We start from the raw sequence: 22575 nt of genomic DNA on the forward strand, positions 1-22575 counted from the left end.
AAAGTAGCCCTTATCTCAGCTCGCTGGTCACCATAGCATCTCCCACCTGTAGCACACGCTCCAGCAGGTATATCTCTCTAGTCACCCCCAAAACCAATTATTTATTTGGCCGCCTCTCCTTCCAGTTCTCTGCTGCCAATGACTGGAACGAACTACAAAAATCTCTGAAACTGGAAACAATTATCTCCCTCACTAGCTTTAAGCACCAACTGTCAGAGCAGCTCACAGATTACTGCACCTGTACATAGCCCACCTATAATTTAGCCCAAACAACTACCTCTTTCCCTACTGTATTTTATTTATTTATTTTGCTCCTTTGCACCCCATTATTTGTATTTCTACTTTGCACATTCTTCCACTGCAAATCTACAATTCCAGTGTTTTACTTGCTATATTGTATTTACTTTGCCACCATTGCCTTTTTTTGCCTTCACCTCCCTTATTTCACCTCATTTGCTCACATCGTATATAGACTTGTTTATGCTGTATTATTGACTGTATGTTTGTTTTACTCCATGTGTAACTCTCTGTTGTTGTATGCGTCGAACTGCTTTGCTTTATCTTGGCCAGGTCGCAATTGTAAATGAGAACTTGTTCTCAACTTGCCTACCTGGTTAAATAAAGGTGAAATAAATAAAATAAAAAGTAAAGACCTTTTCTGTGGTGAAAAACTCATTCTGATTGGCTGGGCCTGGCTCCCGAGTGGGTGAGCCTTTGCCTTCACAGACCAACCGATGGCTGCGCCCATGCTAAATCATGTAGATCCATAGATTAGGGCCTAATTTATTTATTTAAATTGACTGATTTCCTTATATTAACCGTAACAGTAGAATAGTTGAAATTGTTGCGTTTATATGTGTGTTCAGTATAAAAAAAGCAAAGAAATAAAACACATTTGACGTCCATTTGACAAAAGCTGGATCCCTTCTAGCCATGACCTTCGTAAGTGCTTGTTGTTGCGGTTAAGGGATGTGACGTGGATGGTAAATAGGATCACATTAATTGTTGTAATTGATTTGCAGTTTAATTGCGCAAATATGCACTACTTGAAGTAGCTTTCTATATTTACAATACTAAAATTATATGTACGAAAAAGTATTTGTATTTGGCACAAATTAGTAAAGCCCCGCTTTCCCCGGCCATAGTGTAACATGGTCACGTGCTTGCTTGAAAAAATATATATTTTCGCGAGGATTATTATTATTATTATTATTTTTAGCAAATATTGAACTTAACGTGTATTTTTAATAAATATATACATGTAATAATATGTATTCATAAATATAGTCCTATATTAGTCTTTATCCTCAAATAGTTTATCTCAAACACCCCTACCACAAGTCTCAACGTGACACTTCCTTGTTTTTCGAAAAGTTTTATTTGGCAGTAGTTGGCTATCTATGGCTAGCACAATTTGACATGGATCCTGTTGGAATATGAGATGAGGTGCATTGATTAACATTTCTTCAACTTTAAGGTTTAGCTTAGGTTGTCCATGGCTGTAAATATAGGCTAGATACATTGAGAAGTGTAAACTAACAGGGGAAGATGTTATCCGCGGCCAACGAAGATTTCAGGGTGAAGTTTCCACTACATTCCTTAGTCTGGGAAAATGATTACAGGAAATTGGAAAACGACTCAACAAAGGTAGCTATGTCAAAATATGGACAATGAGCTAGCTATAGGTACTTTTCTGTTTCGCTGCCTTTAGCTAACTAACTACAGATGTATTTGCTTCAAAGTGTCTGAAGCTAGCTAGCACGTTACTAACTTGGCTACCTTGATAGCTAACGTTAGCTACTTGGCCTGACATGGATAACCATATACTTTGATTGGCGTAATTCCTAGGCTATGTATGCTCTGCCAGTTTAAGGGTTCATGGAATGCCATGTTGCATTATTGATCATATTAACTACAGTACACATTTCATTCAGCATAGCTAGCCGTCCTGTTTACATTACTACTGGCTACTTTGTTCGACATCTGGCACAGGCTGGCCACTGATTCTTGAAACGCATTAAGAGCTTAGAAACGGTATTTTCCCTCTATAATAACCTAGCTGAGAATTGATGTTGATAATTATCAGCAAATCATAACCCAAAGATATGGTTGCTTTTCTCCATTCTAAATGTTTTTGTGGTCAGTTGAGTATTTGTTATTAACAGGAAATGAGGGAGTTCTTTTAACCTGAGCCGCGGTGAACCGGTTTATGGCCCGTGAAGTGCAAAAGTGGTGAGGGAGGAGCGCCCTTCACAAATTAACAGTAATCTGAGCTGCTCGGATTTAGCCTCTTTTAGAATAGGAGAGTGAAATACACTCTCGTCTCTAACATGTAGGCTCAGCATTCCGGAACAGTCCCATTCCAAGTCATAATGTTGAACAAACTCCATTTCAACTTACTTCACCTGTTGTCTTCTGATTTTGCCACTATGTCTGAGGTAATCTGATACAAAATATCCACAGGAAAGCGTTATCAATCAGACCTTCAGTATGCTGGTCTGTGTATTGATTTGTTTTTATTTTCATTACTGACACAATTCGCACAAACAGTTGCACAATATGGCTGAGCCAAACCGAACCACAGGGTGCATGTTGTCCCGCACAATCAGCTGGCAAATTTTACTAACACTTCCAGATTGAGGAAATGTGCTTCGGATGATATGTTTGGTTACATTTGGCTATTGTTTATATTGTGCAATGCGTCAGGAGATTGAAAATACAAGCGGCAGAACCTACCGGTGCTGCAAAAAGTTGGGTAAACAACACTTTCCTGTGTATACCCTATCTCCACCTCCTAACTTCAAAAGGACCAACAGCATGTACAACCGGTAAAGTAAGTGTAAATATAATTGTATTCAACATTCTGGCTTGTAGGGAACTGTTTGTAAGCAGATTTCTTTCAGACTGAATATCCATGAGGAAATCTAATTCAATCACTTTTCACCCGGTGCAAACTCCTCCCACCTGGGTAACCCGGGCCAGATGATCGAATCTCCTCAGTGTAGCTATAACTCCCAGTGTGTATGATGTCAATCTCATGGAGATCTCGAGAGATTCTCTTTAGGTAGCTAGGCTATTTGTTTTTGAAGCCATTGCAATGCTTGTTTGTTTGTTTCTCTCAGAACGACGTAGAGGCTGTGGATCCCAGGGGAAGGACACCGCTCCACCTGGCTGTGTCGCTGGGCCACCTGGAGTCGGTGAGAGTGCTTCTGAGAAATGGTGCTGAAGTTACCAAAGAGAATGCCAAGAATTGGACAGGTTAGGCCGGCTTTCCTCCATGACATACTGCAATCCAGACCTCTGTGCTTTGCCTTGATTAGCCCTATAAATAGTATGCCAAATTCATGATATTTATAATAAACATTTACGTTTGGATATTGTCTTTTTTATTTGTAATGAATAAAATAAATGTATATCCAAATGTAAATGTTTATTAATACCATTACTTTGGCAAACTATTTATATGGCTATGGCTTCATCTGACACGCCTTGGTATAGGTCTATTTGTTGGTTGTTAAATTGTGTGATCAAAGTCACTTCCACAAATTGACCTTGGGGGTTTCCGTCACAATTTCACACATTATGTACGCTTGAATCAGTAGGTGTCTATTCCAGTCGTAGTGGGACACTCTATTTCTTTCTACTGCTTCACACAATACCTCTTGTTACTACACACACAGCTTGCTGGCTGATGCTGGCCATAACAAATGTTTACAAAAGTAAGAATTGTTATCACAGAAGTATGTTATATGTTAAAAATATCTTCTTGTCGTAAGCATGTGTTTGTGTGTAGTGCTGCAGGAGGCAGTCAGCACCGGCGACCCAGAGATGGTTCAGCTAGTGCTCCAGCGGCGAGACTACCTCAAAGCCTCTACAGCTCTGGGAGGAGTGCCTGAGCTTCTGAGCAAGATCCGTGAGGTGTTTTCTCTCTCTCTGTTTGCTCCCCTCTCTGAAATGTTTTTCACTCATCACACTCGTCACAAAAAACTAAGAACTGCAAACTCAAGCCTCTTTTCAATCTCCCCCAGTCCCAAGATTTCTACATGGAAATGAAATGGGAGTTCACAAGTTGGAGTAAGTTCTACTTGAAAATCCCCCTTTACAATTGGCCGTGTGTGGATGTTTGCAACGTTGTAGTTTACATTGCTTTCCCATCCTTTCCCAGTCCCTCTCGTTTCCCGGGTTTGTCCCAGTGACGTGTGTCGGATCTGGAAGAGTGGGGCCAGCCTGCGTGTGGACGCCACTCTGCTAGGCTTCGAGAACATGACCTGGATCAGAGGTCGTCGGAGCTACATTTTCAGGGGAGATGGTGAGTCCCTTTTTCCCTGAGTGAGGCTTACACACAACTGTGTCCTCCTAACCTGTGTTTTAGCAGGCCGTCTCATCTTTTATCTCGCCTTTTGCTCTGTTGGCTTCTGTTTCATAGTGTGTGTTTGTGCTCATTGGCAGATGTCTGCACAGAGTTGATGGAGGTGAACCATGACGAACAGGTGGTGGACACGGAACGCTTTGACATCTCCAGGGAGATAGAAGACGTAACGCTGGACTCCATGCAACCTGCAGAACAGGAAGTGGCCAAGCGGCTGACCACGCCCATTGTCAATACCTTTCTGGACACCAGGGACATTGCTTTTGAGAGGCGAGACCCAAACCGTACTTTATCGTGTTTCTCTATTGTGTAGTATAACGTGTCTGTTGAAGGATGTGCACATTAGTATAGGGATTTATAGTAACATGACATTTAAATTGTTTTTCACAGAAATAAATCTGGGATTTGGGGTTGGAGGAGTGACAAAACGGAAGTTGTCAATGGTTTCGAGGCGAAGGTTTGTGCATTTATTAAAGCATTCTTGTGTTGTTGATGTTTAATTATTTTGTCGCTTGTCTAGGTTTGCTGACCTTACGCAAGTCCCTTTCTATAATTTGACCAGATCTACAGTAGATTGCCAGCTTCTTTTAAAAAAATAGTTAGTTATTTTTCTTTTAGTACCAGTAAACGGAAGAATAGTATGCGGTATACTGCACGAGTTGTTTTTCTTTTCATTGCAGGTTTTCACTGTGAACAATGTAAACGTGGTGATCCGGACGAGGACAGAGCATCTCACCGATGAGGAGAAGGCTAGAATAAAAAGTATACACTCTATGATCCCTCAAGGAGGTGGTAGAGGGACATACCAGTTAGTCTGTATCTGAAATGGTTCCCCGTTCCCTGCGTAGTGCACTACTTCTGGCCTAAGAGACATGGTCCTTATCTCAATGTTTAATAAGCAGAGTTTCAGTTGCAGTGTAATGCTAGGAGACTCGTGCACAGCTATAATAACCCAGAGAGACCTGTCTCGGTTTAGAAGGGGACTTGTTGGAGACCAGCGCTCTGTCAGACACAATAACACTTTGTGTGGATTGTCTCTTTTTTTGGCTTCTAGGTGAGAGGAATGTTCTGGAGTCTCTTCTGGGCACAGTGGAGCAGCAGATAAGTGCTCAAGGGGTAAGAGATCAGCAGACCTGAATTTGAGATTATTGCGGGATTATCCCATCAAATTTCAGTATTACCTACATAGACAGACTCTTACTTGCCTATTTGGTTTATAATGGCTTCAATAAGAATGCTTCGTCTTGGTTCATATTGACTTCAATAAGAACGGTGAACTTGGTTTATAACGGCTTCAATAAGAATGCTTCGTCTTGGTTCATATTGACTTCAATAAGAACGGTGAACTTGGTTTATAACGGCTTCAATAAGAATGCTTTGTCTTGGTTCATATTGACTTCAATAAGAACGGTGAACTTGGTTTATAACGGCTTCAATAAGAATGCTTCGTCTTGGTTCATATTGACTTCAATAAGAACGGTGAACTTGGTTTATAACGGCTTCAATAAGAATGCTCTACTCTGGTCATATTGTGGATAGGACCTCACTCTGGAGTACGCGACAGCCAACAACCCCACCGCCATCACACCAGAGGAGTACTTTGACCCTGCGTTTGACCTTGAAGACCGAGACATTGGCCGGCCCATTGAACTTACCATCCGAACCCAGAAGTAAGAAAATTATGCTGCAAAACCCAGGAGAGAGCGAGACTTTCTGATCAGTATTCATGTCATCAGAAGTCTTGATTGTTTTTCTAACAGGTTCCCTCTCAGTTCATATGAAGGTGTTGGTGTTTAGGTTTTAGCGTAGGGGTGATTGTATTGAGATGGGACTACTTTGCAGTGAGCATAATCTACAAATAGCCATATCTACAAATCACTACTCATGATGGGATCAAGATTAGCGATTCTGCGCTTCCTCAAGCTGATCCCTCAAACACGATGAGAGTGTTTTCTGGTTCGTATTCATTAGGCACCAAACAGAAGAAAATGGGGCTGAAACAGGAGGGACTGCCGTAACTTGTCCAATAAGAAATTCTTATTTTCATTTTCCGTTGCGAAATGTTTTTCTACAGTGTACAATAATGAATTCAACCCTGATGTGTTCAGGTTCAAGGGTACATTGTGGATGAGCGAGGAACACCCCCTCTCCCTGGTGGAGCAGGTCACCCCCATCATCGATCTCATGGCCCGGACCAGTACCCACTTCGCCCGGCTGCGGGATTTTGTCACCCTCAAGTTCCCTCCGGGGTTCCCTGTAAAAATAGGTACAATCACACCTCTGGAACAGCGTGACGAAATGAGAATGGCACAAGCATTTTGTGTAAACAATCAGCTCATTCAAACACAACTGTATCAAGCGTCTCAGAGGAGGTCTGCTGAGCAAGGTTCAGTCCACCCTGTCCATATAACCTTATTCCTTGTGAACTAAAAGGCAAAACGGACCCCAAATCAGCCCTCCTACTCTGAGACACTTCATACATACAGGGCCTGATTGAGGAAAACCTTGTATGTGTATGTGCAGTTATCACAATGAAAAGCCCACCATTGAGGCGTTTGCTTATAGATAATGGGATCTGTGGAGTGACCCGTCTTTGTTTCCTCTCACACAGAGATTCCCCTATTCCATGTGCTCAACGCCCGCATTTCATTTGGCAGTGTCAACAAATGCAGTACGGGTGAACCCTTGGAGACACCCCCCTCCGCTGCCACACCCGAGGAGGAGGAGGTGAGGGAGGAGGGAGGCTGCGGCGAAGCTGCAGGTAGGCAAAGCATGCCCATGCCGCTGACCAGGGTGACTCCGGCAATCGTCCCCATGGGGTCTGAACAAAACAAATCGCACATTTAGTCATTTCTCAAATGTATTTCTTCAGTTGCATCTAACAGATGAACAACCAATATTAATGTTTCTATCCATATTGCTTTTGGTCGTAATGTCAATATTAACAGCCACCACTAGTAACATCCTTCTGTATGACTGTTCCCTCCACCCAGTTCCCCCTCTATTCCAGGTGTGCCCGTCGGTGTTTGAGGTGCCCTCACATTACCGCCACCGAGGAGGGGGTGGCAGCCGCCACACGCCGGTGTCAAATCATGACGAGGAGCTACTGCAGTATGCTATCCACCAGAGTCTGCTGGAGTCCGGTGGGGGAGCCCCGGGACAGGTCCTAGATCACTCACACACCCCTCCTACTCATCTGTTTGACTCTCTATCTGGTCCTCTTGCGCTCACGGCCATCCGCCTTCGTGTTCAACCAGTGCTCGGTCTGTTCAGGAAGCTGCAATGTTGTAAAACTTCCAGATAGAATGGATTGCGTGGAAACGATAGTATTGTCTGACATAAGGAGTAGGGAACTCTGTCCGTTACATTTATGCAAGTTTTATCTGCGACGTGCCAGGAGTTTCACCTCGCTAACTCCACCTTTTTTGTTTTGTCCTCTAGGAAGTGACCTGGGAGGATGCCAATGGTGACCTCACAGACCCCATACTCAGTAGCCAGAGTGACGGGTACACCAAGTATTCATGCATATCATTATCTACACTTTTCACTTTTGTCTAAAGTGATTTCCAGTTAGCACATACAGTATATTCAGACTATATCCATATCCCTCTGTTGTTCCAGAAGCATCCCAGAGGGGGTGCTGGTGGACTTGGGAGACACCACGTCGAGTCAGGCGAGCTCGGGCACCTCGGCCTCCAGCCCCGACACTGACCTCCGCATGGCCATGGAGCTGTCGGCCCGGGCCCAGGCCGAGGAGGAGAGGAGGAGGAAGGAGGAAGAGGAGGAGCTGGAGAGGATATTGCAGCTCTCGCTCACAGAGAAGTAAAAAAAGGAAAATAGGAGGGAAAGAATAATAATTAAGGCCACGCCTTGCCATAACTGCATTAACTTTTCGTTGATCAAGAAGCGGCCACCACCACACCCCCAATCCAGCCCCACCCCACCCTCCTTCACTACAATCTGCCATGACACCGGAAAAACATCCATGTAACATATGTCAAATAAAACCATCTGTATTTAATACTTTAATACCTATTTTTGGTTTAAAAAAAAAAAACCGAACAGATGTATTGCTAGATTTGTATTTCTATATAACACTTAGGCTCTGTCTTAAAAGTGTAGAAGCTGTCAAATCCTTGATTCCTCCTGTCCTTTTAAAACAGAGCCAAAGCCACTCCGCTCTCCCGAAGAGGTATCCAGGTATTCTTTGATATTATTTTGGGAAGGATTTCCATTGGAGTGTAAGGGTTCCAACAAGTGATTGTGTTTGTTGGGTGTTGTGAAGATCAGGTTAAACTTGGGACCGACCGGTAGCTGCTTTAGTTGTGACTCTGGAAGGTTGTTGTTTTTAGAGCCCTGGGTCAATTTCATTAGGCACCAAATGGACGGGAGCAGAATGAAACCGGGAGGGGCTACCTGCACATTTTCAGTTTCCTGTTGCAAAAAGTTTTTAAAACATGTTTTATTTTTTTATTAAGATGACCCTGGAAATGGCATTCCAGTCACACAGCCATTCGAAAGATTGAATATCTCAGGGTTCCATTGTCCTACAGTCCCTCTGAAACTAGTGAAAGTGCAGTATGTTAGTTTATTGTAGACACATCGAACATGGTTTTCTGGTCATCGATATGGATTTTTTTTCTACTTTGAACAGAATGTCATCAAACAATATGACTTGCTGGTGCTTCCAACCCTTTTTCCTTCTCGTGCTGCAAGAATTCATGTTTTGTATTCGTGTTGTCATTGTCACAATGTTAAAATGAAAGTGAGCTACATGATCATTCAAACAGGTTTTGACTTGCCCCAGAAACCAGGTTTTATTCAATTGGGCTAAGGGCTTGTTATGCAAGAGGGTTTGATCTTGTTGGCCATGGTCACTGGGCACCATCAAGCATCAGAACCTCAACAAAGCAATAGCAGAAGCCACTGTGCCTACCTGTGGATGTCAAAGGAGCATACACACGGTTCAGTGGTGCTCGCAAACAAACAAGGTCGAAAACATTGATTATCGTAGGCATTGTCTAACACTTTCCTTTCTTAAATGTCAAAGAATCTGTCCATTAGACTTCAAACTCAACAGGGTTCTAAGGACTCCTGTTAGGGCTGTCTTTAAAAAAAAATGTATCTTGAAACTACAGAGACCTGTGAAATGAGTGACGCGTCAGATCTGCTCCATGTAGCATAATTTTGTACTGAAGGAGGCGATCCCCTCTAACGTTCCCAATCCCAAATGGAGCTTACCTACAGTGCCTTTGGAAAGTATTCACACCCCTTGACTTTTTCCACATTTTTGGTTACAGCCTTATTCTAAAATGGATTCAATTGTTTTTTCCCCCTCATCAGTCTACACACAATAACACAATGACAAAGCAAAAACAGTTATTTATAAATAAATTATTCAGACCCTTTACGCAGTACTTTGTTGAAGCACCTTTGGCAGCGATTACAGCCTTGTGTCTTTTTGGGTATGACGCTACAAGCTTGGCACACCTGTATTTGGGAAGTTTCTCCCATTCTTCTCTGCAGATCCTCTCAAGATTTGTCAGGTTGAATGGGGAGCATTGTTGCACAGCTATTTTCAGGTCTCTCCAGAGATGTTCGATCGGGCTCTGGCTGGGCCACTCAAGGACATTGAGACTTGCCCCAAAACCACTCCTGTGTTGTCTTGGCTATGCTTAGGGCCGTTGTCCTGTTGGAAGGTGAACCTTTGCCCCAGTCTGAAGTCCTGAGCACTCTGGAGCAGGTTTTCGTCAAGGATTTCTCTGTGCTTTGTTTCGTTCATCTTTGCCTCGATCCTGACGAGTCTCCCAGTCCCTGCAGCTGAAAAACATCCCCATCGCATGATGCTGTTACCACCATGCTTCACCGTAGGTATGGTGCCATGTTTCCTCCAGACGTGATGCTTGGCATTCAGGCCAAAGAGTTCAATCTTGGTTTCATCAGACCAGAGAATCTTGTTGCTCATGGTCTTTAGGTGCCATTTAGCAAACTCCAAGCAGACTGTCATGTGCCTTTTATTGAGGAGTGACTGATTGGTGGAGTGCTGCAGAGATGGTTATCCCATCTCCACAGAGGAACTCTAGAGCTCTGTCAGAGTGACCATCGGGTTCTTGGTCGCCTCCCTGACCAAGGCCCTTCTCCCCCGATTGCTCACCTTGGCTGGGCGGCCTGCTCTAGGGAGAGTCTTGGTGGTTCCAAAAATTTGCCATTTAAGAATGATGGAGGCCACTGTGTTCTTGGTGACCTTCAATGCTGCAGACATTTTTTGGTTCCCTTCCCAGATCTGTGCCTCGACACAATACTGTCTCGGAGCGCAAAGGACAAATTCTTCGACCTCATTGTTTGGTTTTTGCTCTGACATGCACTGTCAACTGTGGGACCTTATAGACGTGTGTGCCTTTCCAAATAATGTCCAATCAATTGAATTTACCACGGGTGGACTCCAATCAAGTTGTAGAAACATCTCAAGGATGATCAATGGAAACAGGATGCACCTGAGCTCAATTTCGAGTCTCATACCAAAGGGTCTGAATACTTATGTAAATAAGGTATTTCTAAAAACCTGTTCACTTTGTCATTATAGAGTATTGTGTGTAGATTGCTGAGGATTTTTTTTTGTATTTATCCATTTTATAATAAGGCTGTAACGTAATAAAATTTGGAAAAAGTCAAGGGGTCTGAATACTTTCCAAAGGCACTGTATGCTCTTGTGTAGACCTGAGAAGATTTGATAGGTGTACTCGATATGGTAATAAATTGAACTTGCCCTCTGATGGGCTAGGGAAATAATTTAAAAAAATCGTATTGCCAGTTATATCTCCACAAGTGCATAGTAGGGTCTTGATTCCATTTGGGCTTGGGCCACAGACATGATTTGGTTGGGAGGATCAGTGTTCTACTGCTACTCAGGCCAGACCTACAGGCCAGACCTACTAAAGACAGCAGAGAATATTTGAAATGTCTCATCTTTAAAGCTGTGATCGAGGGGCTTAATGTAGTTAATTACACTGATAACCAACAGCACTTTGGACATGTTACTGATGTGTCTTTTCGTCTGTTTTCTGGGGACTAGAGCTAAAAACGGCTAATGATCAAGTTGCCAAACAGCAGAACATTCTCTCTAAAGTACCTGAGTTCACTTTGATTAGATTTCTGGGGAACAGTCTTCGTACTGCTTAATTTGCTAGCAGGTAAGCTTGTTTTTTTCTAACTGAATTCAAGAAAGCATTTGTTAACTGTGATGTTGGTTTCAAATTGTTTTCTTTCTTAAATAAATGCACTTTATTTCAATTTTGGTGAACTATGGCTTATTCTTTTACAAGTAGCCTGCTTCTTGCTAAGAATAACAGCAGATGGCGCAAAACCATTATTTTTTCTGATCATAAAAACATAATCCTTAATTCGTTTTTCAGACACAAATCTGCCCTGATCATTGACCGTTGAATGACCCCTTAATTGCTGTAAATTTCAGATTTTACCGTTTTACAGGACTGGATTAATTGGTCACAGCAATGCCCTTTGCATTGTTTCATCAATAATCATTGGTATATATGGTTAGATTATCACATAGGTCTATGAATGGATGGTATGTTTTGTTAGGCTAAATATAGTCACCGCCTTCATTCAAATCCTGACATCTGCTCTGTGCGTACCACACTGACCAATTAGAGCATCTGAACTGTTTACCGTAATCCAATTGGACGCTATAAGAATATTATGGTGGATATACACGGGCACCATATTGTGTAAGAGGAATCAACTCTGAAAATGGAATCGAAAATTCTATTAGCCCTCTCCATGAACTGAGAGCGATTATTCATAATCAAACAGCTGTCATCTTTCCAAATCTCACATTTAAAAAAACAAGATTAGACATAAAATGAGCAACAGGGAAATGGTTTTGGTGTCTTCAACTATTTCTATTCATTGTTGATTTTATTACAATTTGTCATTTTAGTCGAGGGATCTGGTTTGAGGTAGATTTTCATTGTAGATGCTTGTAGTAATGCTGACCTTTTCTAAACTTGACAGCATGTGAGTGAGTACCAATTGTGAATCTCTTTGAAAGTGACAGCTACATCATGGTGTCATGTATGTATGTGTGTGTGTGTGTGTGTGTGTGTGTGTGTGTGTGTTTTAAGCACCATGCAACCAGTCTCACTTCAATGTCTCCTGTAATACTTAAAAAGGGAAAAACAGGCAACAACATAATATATAGGCATTTGAACACTAAGAAGGTGATTACACACGGATGTAGCTTGCAAATGGTGAAAAGGTACTGTGGAAAATTGCATTGTTTACCTTTTTGGCAGCTATGGGAAGTCTCTTTTTTTTTCAGTTATCCATTTAAGTTTATTTTCTAGCCAACTATTACCTGATAAAGGTATGCGCGCTAACTTGTCTAACTAACAATGACGATCAATGAGAAGCGGTCCCATTTTTGTAAGATACCTTAATGCTCTGTCACAGCTTGGTGTTTGGGGTTCTTTTTCACATGTGTTAATTCTTTAACTCTCAAGGCAACAGATGGCCCATCTCTAATATGCTTCTCTACTGTTCCAAATTATATATTTTTTCTCCCTATTGGGAAATTTGTTGTGCAGTCAAGGTTCAAAACTTTTTTTTAAATCAAATACATTTAAAACCGTGACAACCATCGATATACACACATGAAACAATGAGATGGATAAAAAGGAGTAATCATTGTGCAAAAGTGCAGCAATAGAGAGACATTTCATGTGCACATTCAGAAAGTTAATGGCCTGTTACAATAACTATTTTATCGCATCTGTTGCTATTGAGTTTGGGAAGTCTATGATGACCTGAGGGGAGGAGTGCAAAATGGTCAAGGAGGGAGTGACCAAGACAGTCTGATACTGTTAGTTCTCTTCACCAGTTGCTTTCTGAACGTCACTGAGCTGTGCCTGTTGCCTCCCGTTGATCTTGCTGGCCACTTTAACCACCCTGTACAACCTGTTTCTGTTGCAAACATTAAGATTGCCAAACCACGCCACCTTTGAGAACATCAATACGTATTCAATATAACTCCTGAAAAACTGTATTATCATGGTCTTGCTGACATTAAGAGTTAATCTTTCAATTTAAATAAAAAAGCCACTGGTGAACTTTTTTTTTTTTTTACAGATGGCATCGGTGTTCTTCTCAAACATCAACTTGTTGTCCAGCACTGTTCCCAGGTCCTTGTAGGTACTGACCAGCTCAATGTCGTGTCCCATGACCACAGTGGGTGTGAGGTTCAGTGGCAGCCTTCTAAAGTCAATGGCCATATCTTTAGTTTGGGAGACATTCAGTTGTAGGAAGTGTAGCCGATGTGAAATGGCTAGCTAGTTAGCAGTGGTGCGCGCTAGTGGCGTTTCAATCGGTGACGTCACCTGCTCTGAGACCTTGAAGTAGTGGTTCCCCTTGCTCTGCAAGGGCCGTGGCTTTTGTGGAGTGATGGGTAAAGATGCTTCGAGGGTGACTGTTGACGTGTGCAGAGCGTCCCTGGTTCGCGCCCAGGTCGGGGCGAGGGGACGGATGTAAGTCTATACTGTTACAGAAGCAGTTCTCACACTATGACACAAAGTCATCTACCACAGGCTCATGCTCAGACTCTCCGTCCTGTAGTAGACTGACGAGGACAGAGTCATCTACCACAGGCTCATGCTCAGACTCTCCATCCTGTAGTAGACTGCTGATGACAGAGTCATCAGCAAACTTGATGATGTGCCTGTTTTCATATTCTCTACGATAGTCGTTAGTGTATAGTATGTATAGGAGAGGAGAGAAGACACAACCTTACCAACTGGTGGAGGAGCAGAGCTGCTTTGACATGATGCCATTTACTCACACTTGTTGGGACTGGTCGGTAAGGAAGTCCACTATCCAGCCCACAAGGCTCACATCCAGCTTGATGTGGGAAGAGCTTCTCTGCTAGTATGTGAGGCTGGATAGTATTGAAGGGAGATGAGAAGTCCATGAACAGAAGCCTCAAGTGGGGGTTTTCGGCCCTCCAGGTGCTTGTTGAGTAGGGTTGGAGTGGGGTCCTCCATCCCTCGCTTGGCCCTGTAAGCAAACTGCAGGGGGTCCAGGGAATACTCAACCTGACGCAGTACATCCTTCTTGATTAACTTCTCAAAATGATTTAATCTCCAAGGATGTCAGTGCCACTAAAGTCATTTAGCACCTTGGGGAATTAGCTTTTTGCCACAGGAACAACAGTAGCATGCTTCCAGAGTTTAGGCACCTTCTGCAGCTCGAGTGAAAATGTGATGAAAAATTCCACTGAATTGTTTGGCACCTGGCTTTGGTACCTGTCCACCAATGTTGTCTGGTCCTACGCTCTTTTTAACTTTGGTCTGTCTGAATAGGCTCATGACACTGGATGCTAAATTCCATTTTGGGATTAGCAATTGTCCTCATACGCATCTCAGTGATTCCTCCACTAAAGTTCTGATTGTCAAATCTGAGATAAAACCATTTAGCTCATCAGCCAGTCCTTTGTTTGAGTTAAAACCATCAACGTGTATCATCTTGTTTCCCTTGTCCACAGTTCTCATTCCGTCCCAGGCAGCTCTCAGATTGAGGATGAACTCAGTAGCAATAATCTTCTCATATTTCAGTCTAGATTCCCTCTTAGCAATCACATAGCCCTCATAGAAAGCTATATTTATTTTACACAATAAGTCCTTCAAGGGATAAATAGTCAAACTTTTGCTAGGATTGCTGTATTTTCACAGAAGGAGACGTAACTGCACACCACATCTATATTGGCCCTATAGAGACTCAAGAGTCTGGGATTAAAACGGTTTAACCCAGAATATGCAAAATGCAATTATAAAGATGACCTAATGTAGAGGAATAAAGTTCAGACAACTTTTAGATTTCTAAATGTATAGCCCTGGGAAGGTTAGTATTTGACTCAAACCCAATCCCCATCTGGTGGTTTGAATAGAGAGCCAACAATGGGGGCATGTGTTGATCCCTCCCTCGGGCTCTCGGCACATGCCCAAATTGCTTGGGACATGATCAGAACTCCTACTCTGAGAAGCTTTATGAATATGGGCCTGGGTCCCGTTTTCCACCACTTTAACATAAAAGAAGGGACCAGATCCAACAGAGCACTCTGTTTCCATGACTTTGGACTAAGGGGATGAGTTCACTCAACCACCTTAACCCGTTTTTTAATGAATGTAAGAACGAATGTAAATCTGATGCTCATTGATGAGTGGTGCACATGTGAAAATAGGCTTTGTTGAGTGGCATGCCCCCAGAAATGACTGTTTGTCTGTTGCCCTCTCATTCACATTTACACTGATGCTTCAGTCCATGTCTCAAATCTGAATTCTAGTTATGTTTTTTATATTTTTTTAAGTAACTCGCTTTGGACTCAATAATGCCTAACTCTTTATTATAACTTTAATGAATAAACATGAATAGACTATTTCTAAACTATGAATAAGTAACTTTAATAATCTGAAATTCTTAAACAAGTATAAGCAGTTAATAAGCATTTAAAATATGAATAATCCATTCTAAATGGTTTTAGATGAGTTATATTATACTGAACAAAAATATTAACGCAGCATGTAAAGTGTTGGTCCCATGTTTCATTACCTGAAATAAAATATCCCAGAAAGGTTCCATATTAGCACAAAAAGCTTATTTCTCTCACATTTTGTGCACAAATTTGTTTAAATCCCTGTTAGTGAGCATTTCTCATTTGCCAAGATAATCCATCCACCAGATAGGTGCGGCATATCATGAAGCTGATTAAACTGCATGATCATTACACAGGTGCACCTTCTGCTCTAAAATGTGCAGTGCTGTCACTCAACACAATGTCACAGATGTCTAAAGGATTAATGTAGCATGCAATAGACATGCTGACTGCAGGAATGTCCACCAGAGCTGCTGCCAGAGGATGGAATGTTAATTTTTCTACCATCAGCCGTCTTCAACGTTGTTTAAAATAATTTGGCAGTATGTCCAACAGGCCTCACAACCGCAGGCCACTTATAACCATGCCAGCCCAGGACCTCCACATCTGGCTTCTTCACCTGCGGGATCGTATGAGACCAGCCACCTGGACAGCTGATGAAATTGTGGGTTTGAACAACCAAAGAATTTCTGCACAAACTGTTAGAAACCGTCTCAGGGAAGATCATCTGCGTGCTCGTTGTGCTCACCAGGGTCTTGACCTGACTGCAGTTCTGCGTTGTAACCGACTTCAGTGGGAAAATGCTCACCTTCAATGGCCACTGGGACGTGGAAATGTGCTCTTCACAGATGAATCCCAGTTTCAACTGTACTGGGCAGATGGCAAACAGCGTGTATGGTGTTGTGTGGGTGTGAAACAACTGACGCCGGAGACAAGAAGCAGGTACGGAGAGTTGACATTTAATTAGGAGCAGACAAAGAGCAAAACAGAAATGGCGTCAGCCCACGGATACACAATGACAAATTATAATCAATGCAGCAGTGGGGAACAGATCTGGGGAACTGACAAATATTGGGGAGGTAATAAACAGGTGATTGAGTGGGGGAAGACAGGTGTGCGTAATGATGGTCAGGAGTGTGCAATGCTGGGGATCCTGGCGCCCTCGAGGGCCAGGGGGGAAGAGCGGGAGCAGGCGTGACAGTGCCCCCAGCATTGCACACTCCTGACCATCATTACGCACACCTGCCTTCCCCCCGCCATTTGCATCAGCGATTATTGGACTCACCTGTACTCAATGCCCCCCCCCCTCTCTCTAGGGGCGCCACCCGGCGTCCCACCTGGACAAGCCTGGTGCTGGACAAGCCGGCTGGGCGTGAGAGCCTGGCGAGCCGGCTGAGGCATAGGAGTCTGACGATCCGGCTGAGGCATGAAGGCCTGTCGATCCCGCTGAGCCGGGGGAACCCGATGATCCAGCGAAGTCGTAGCAGCCTGACGAGCCGGCTGTGCGTAAAAACCTGACGATCCGGCTGAGGCTTGGCGTGGGATGGGCGCCTTCCGAGCCAACCGGGGCACAAAACCTCTCAAGCCAGCTAGGGCATGTCAGCCCGACAGGCTGGCTTAGGCACCCCCGGTTCAATCAGTGTTGTGCCCCGGACCCGAAGTCACCACCATCCGGAACGTCAGCACTCCCAGATGCTTCGTATGATGTCTGCTGCATTCTGTAATGACCGACACCAGAAATGAGAAACAGGTACTGGGAGTTGACATTTAATTAGAGACAGAAAAAGAGCAAGACAGAAACAGCGTCAGCCCACGGATACACAATGACAAACGGCAATCAATGCAGCAGCGGGGAACAGAGATGGGGAACTGACAAATATAGGGGAGGTAATAAACAGGTGATTGAGTCCAGGGGAGTCCAATAATCGTTGCTGTGCGTGACGGGGAAGGCAGGTGTGCGTAATGATGATGGTAGGAGTGCGCAATGCTGGGGAGCCTAGCGCCCTCAAGCACCAGTGTGGAAGAGCGGGAGCAGGCGTGACAGTGCAAGCGGTTTGCTGATCTCAACATTGTGAACAGAGTGCCACATGGTGGGGTTATGGTATGGGCAGGCATAAGCTACGGACAACGAGCAATTGCATTTCATCGATGGCAATTGGAATGCACTAAGATACCGTGACGAGATCCTGAGGTCCATTGTCGTGCCATTCATCCGCCATTATCACCTCATGTTTCAGCACGATGATGCACTGCCCGATGTCGCAAGGATCTGTACACAATTCCTGGAAGTTGAAATTGTCCCAGTTCTTCCATGGCCTGCATATTTACCAGACATGTCACCCATTTAGCATGTTTGGGATGCTCTGGATCAAAGTGTACGACAGCGTGTTCCAGTTCCCGCCAATATCCAGCAACTTCTCTCAGCCATTGAAGAGGAGTGGTACAACTTTCCACAGGCCACATTCAACAGCCTGCTGAAGGGGATGTGTCGCGCTGCATGAGGCAAATGGTGGTCACACCAGATACTGACTGGTTTTCTGATCCACGCCCCTACCTTTTTTTTAAGGTATCTGTCACTATCAGATGCATATCTGTATTCCTAGCCATGTGAAATGAATAGATTAGGGCCTAATGAATGTGTTTCAATTGATTGATTTCCTTATATGAACTGTAACTCAGTCAAATCTTTAAAATTGTTGCATGTTGAGTTTACAGTGCCTTGCGAAAGTATTCGGCCCCCTTGAACTTTGCGACCTTTTGCCACATTTCAGGCTTCAAATATAAAGATATAAAACTGTATTTTTTTGTGAAGAATCAACAACAAGTGGGACACAATCATGAAGTGGAACAACATTTATTGGATATTTCAAACTTTTTTAACAAATCAAAAACTGAAAAATTGGGCGTGCAAAATTATTCAGCCCCTTTACTTTCAGTGCAGCAAACTCTCTCCAGAAGTTCAGTGAGGATCTCTGAATGATCCAATGTTGACCTAAATGACTAATGATGATAAATACAATCCACCTGTGTGTAATCAAGTCTCCGTATAAATGCACCTGCACTGTGATAGTCTCAGAGGTCCGTTAAAAGCGCAGAGAGCATCATGAAGAACAAGAAACACACCAGGCAGGTCCGAGATACTGTTGTGAAGAAGTTTAAAGCCGGATTTGGATACAAAAATATTTCCCAAGCTTTAAACATCCCAAGGAGCACTGTGCAAGCGATAATATTGAAATGGAAGGAGTATCAGACCACTGCAAAATTACCAAGACCTGGCCGTCCCTCTAAACTTTCAGCTCATACAAGGAGAAGACTGATCAGACATGCAGCCAAGAGGCCCATGATCACTCTGGATGAACTGCAGAGATCTACAGCTGAGGTGGGAGACTCTGTCCATAGGACAACAATCAGTCGTATATTGCACAAATCTGGCCTTTATGGAAGAGTGGCAAGAAGAAAGCCATTTCTTAAAGATATCCATAAAAAGTGTTGTTTAAAGTTTGCCACAAGCCACCTGGGAGACACACCAAACATGTGGAAGAAGGTGCTCTGGTCAGATGAAACCAAAATTGAACTTTTTGGCAACAATGCAAAACGTTATGTTTGGCGTAAAAGCAACACAGCTCATCACCCTGAACACACCATCTCCACTGTCAAACATGGTGGTGGCAGCATGGTTTGGGCCTGCTTTTCTTCAGCAGGGACAGGGAAGATGGTTAAAATTGATGGGAAGATGGATGGAGCCAAATACAGGACCATTCTGGAAGAAAGCCTGATGGAGTCTGCAAAATACCTGAGACTGGGACAGAGATTTGTCTTCCAACAAGACAATGATCCAAAACATAAAGCAAGATCTACAATGGAATGGTTCAAAAATAAACATATCCAGGTGTTAGAATGGCCAAGTCAAAGTCCAGACCTGAATCCAATCGAGAATCTGTGGAAAGAACTGAAAACTGCTGTTCACAAATGCTCTCCATCCAACCTCACTGAGCTCGAGCTGTTTTGCAAGGAGGAATGGGAAAAAAATGTCAGTCTCTCGATGTGCAAAACTGATAGAGACATACCCCAAGCGACTTACAGCTGTAATCGCAGCAAAAGGTGGCGCTACAAAGTATTAACTTAAGGGGGCTGAATAATTTTGCACGCCCAATTTTTCAGTTTTTGATTTGTTAAAAAAGTTTGAAATATCCAATAAATGTTGTTCCACTTCATGATTGTGTCCCACTTGCTGTTGATTCTTCACAAAAAAATACAGTTTTATATCTTTATGTTTGAAGCCTGAAATGTGGCAAAAGGTCGCAAAGTTCAAGGGGGCCGAATACTTTCGCAAGGCACTGTATATTTTTGTTTAGTGTATATAATGTGTTACCCAATCTTTTGGGTCATTTGCACACAGCATGTCTGGAGAAATTTGAGTCTTTAAGTAAAGGAAGCTAATGTCCATGTCACTCAACACCCACACACAGTATTTCATTCACTTAATGAATTTTTCCAAAATAAAAACCTAAATAAATAATTACTTATGCTTGTTTCCCTTTTAACAGCAGATCTTACAGTGCCTTCAGAAAGTATCCATACCCCTTGACTTATTACACATTTGTTGTGTTACATCCTGAATTCAAAATGGATTCAATATTTTTTTTTTCTCACCCATCTACACACCAATACCCCATAATGACAAACTGAAAATATGTTTTTTGAAATGTTAGCTAATTTGTTGAAAATGAAATACAGAAATATCTAATTTACTTAAGTATTCACACCACTTTGCTACGACACTACAAATTGAGCTCAGGAGCATCCCATTTCCTTTGATCATCCTAGAGATGTCACTACAACTTGATTGGAGTCCACCTGTGGCCAATTCTATTGTTTGGACATTTGTATTTGTGTTTATTATGGATCCCCATTAGCTGCTGCCTCTTCCTGGGGTCCAGCAAAATTAAGTCAGTTATACATTTTCAAACATAACAATACATTCATAACAGATTTCACAACACATTAAGTGTCATGTTTCTCTTGGTTGAGGATCCAAGATCTCAGATCAGCTTGGCAAATGGCTGACAGATAGCCAGACCCCCTGGAACCTTGAATATAGACTGCTGAAACCCTGTGGAAGCCATAGGAATTGCATCCAGGGAGCTAATGTTCAATATGACCTTTCTCTTGCATTTCTAAGAGGATGGTCTATCAAAAAAAAGAATTCCGGTTGGTTTGTCTTTGGATTTACTCCTACCATATCTACTGTGTTATATTCTCCTACCTTATTTTAACATTTCTACAAACTTCAAAGTGTTTTCTTTCCAATGTTACCAATTATATGCATATCCTGGCTTCAGGGCCTGAGCTAGCAGTTTACTTTGGGCACGTCATTCAGGCAGGAAGTGGAGAAAAAAGGGGCCTAGCCCTAAGGCACAGTCAACTTAGTGTATGTAAACTTCTGACCCACTGGAATTGTGTTACAGTGAATTATAAGTGAAATAATCTGTCTGTAAACAATTGTTGGAAATATTACTCATGCACAAAGTAGATGTCCTAACCGACTTGCCAAAACTATAGTTTGTTAACAAGAAATTTGTGGAGTGGTCGAAAAACGAGTTTTAATGACTCCAACCTAAGTGTATGTAAACTTCCGACTTCAACTGTAAGTGTGTATGTGTCAACTGTCAATCTCCCTCGGCCTGGGGCTCCATGCAAGATCTCACCTCGTGGAGTTGCAATGATCATGAGAACGGTGAGGAATCAGCCCAGAACTACACGGGAGGATCTTGTCAATGATCTCAAGGCAGCTGGGACCATAGTCACCAAGAAAACAATTGGTAACACATTACGCCATGAAGGACTGAAATCCTGCAGCACTCGCGTGGTCCCCTGCTCAAGAAAGCACATACAGTGCCTTGCGAAAGTATTCGGCCCCCTTGAACTTTGCGACCTTTTGCCACATTTCAGGCTTCAAACATAAAGATATAAAACTGTATTTGTTTGTGAAGAATCAACAACAAGTGGGACACAATCATGAAGTGGAACGACATTTATTGGATATTTCAAACTTTTTTAACAAATCAAAAACTGAAAAATTGGGCGTGCAAAATTATTCAGCCCCTTTACTTTCAGTGCAGCAAACTCTCTCCAGAAGTTCAGTGAGGATCTCTGAATGATCCAATGTTGACCTAAATGACTAATGATGATAAATACAATCCACCTGTGTGTAATCAAGTCTCCGTATAAATGCACCTGCACTGTGATAGTCTCAGAGGTCCGTTAAAAGCGCAGAGAGCATCATGAAGAACAAGGAACACACCAGGCAGGTCCGAGATACTGTTGTGAAGAAGTTTAAAGCCGGATTTGGATACAAAAAGATTTCCCAAGCTTTAAACATCCCAAGGAGATCTACCAAGACCTGACCGTCCCTCTAAACTTTCAGCTCATACAAGGAGAAGACTGATCAGAGATGCAGCCAAGAGGCCCATGATCACTCTGGATGAACTGCAGAGATCTACAGCTGAGGTGGGAGACTCTGTCCATAGGACAACAATCAGTCGTATATTGCACAAATCTGGCCTTTAGGGAAGAGTGGCAAGAAGAAAGCCATTTCTTAAAGATATCCATAAAAGTGTCGTTTAAAGTTTGCCACAAGCCACCTGGGAGACACACCAAACATGTGGAAGAAGGTGCTCTGGTCAGATGAAACCAAAATTGAACTTTTTGGCAACAATGCAAAACGTTATGTTTGGCGTAAAAACCACACAGCTGAACACACCAT

At 42.8% G+C, this 22575-nt stretch overlaps 1 protein-coding gene across 4 annotated transcripts; it reads left to right on the plus strand.

Annotated features, from left to right (window-relative positions):
* Positions 1 to 1161: 1161 nt before the first annotated feature.
* On the plus strand, positions 1162 to 11659 carry ankrd13a (ankyrin repeat domain 13A). 4 transcript variants are annotated; one of them, XM_021621017.3, is made up of 16 exons: positions 1162 to 1647; positions 2707 to 2833; positions 3123 to 3258; positions 3794 to 3918; positions 4029 to 4074; positions 4166 to 4309; positions 4450 to 4639; positions 4760 to 4826; positions 5050 to 5131; positions 5424 to 5485; positions 5909 to 6039; positions 6478 to 6635; positions 6981 to 7130; positions 7363 to 7532; positions 7811 to 7875; positions 7991 to 11659. In XM_021621017.3, the coding sequence occupies exons 1-16, from the start codon at positions 1613 to 1615 to the stop codon at positions 8193 to 8195; spliced, it is 1893 nt and encodes a 630-aa protein (XP_021476692.3). In that variant the 5' UTR covers positions 1162 to 1612; the 3' UTR covers positions 8196 to 11659. The 4 variants fall into 4 exon arrangements, with proteins under 4 accessions (XP_021476692.3, XP_021476693.3, XP_090046406.1 ...); XM_021621016.3 differs by having other exon boundaries at positions 1324 to 1647; positions 7811 to 7884; XM_021621018.3 differs by lacking the exon at positions 2707 to 2833 and having other exon boundaries at positions 1209 to 1647; positions 7811 to 7884.
* The last annotated feature ends 10916 nt before the right edge of the window (positions 11660 to 22575 follow it).

This window comes from Oncorhynchus mykiss, chromosome 11, assembly GCF_057628025.1.
Source record: "Oncorhynchus mykiss isolate SJ-2025 chromosome 11, ASM5762802v1, whole genome shotgun sequence".
Lineage (NCBI taxonomy): Eukaryota > Metazoa > Chordata > Actinopteri > Salmoniformes > Salmonidae > Oncorhynchus > Oncorhynchus mykiss.

Coding starts and splice junctions, on each gene's coding strand:
- ankrd13a (XM_021621016.3), top strand. CDS start 1,613: ATGATTACAGGAAATTGGAAAACGACTCAACAAAG. Junction 3,919..4,028: donor TTCTGAGCAAGATCCGTGAG/GTGTTTTCTCTC, acceptor AATCTCCCCCAG/TCCCAAGATTTCTACATGGA. Junction 6,636..6,980: donor GGGGTTCCCTGTAAAAATAG/GTACAATCACAC, acceptor CCTCTCACACAG/AGATTCCCCTATTCCATGTG.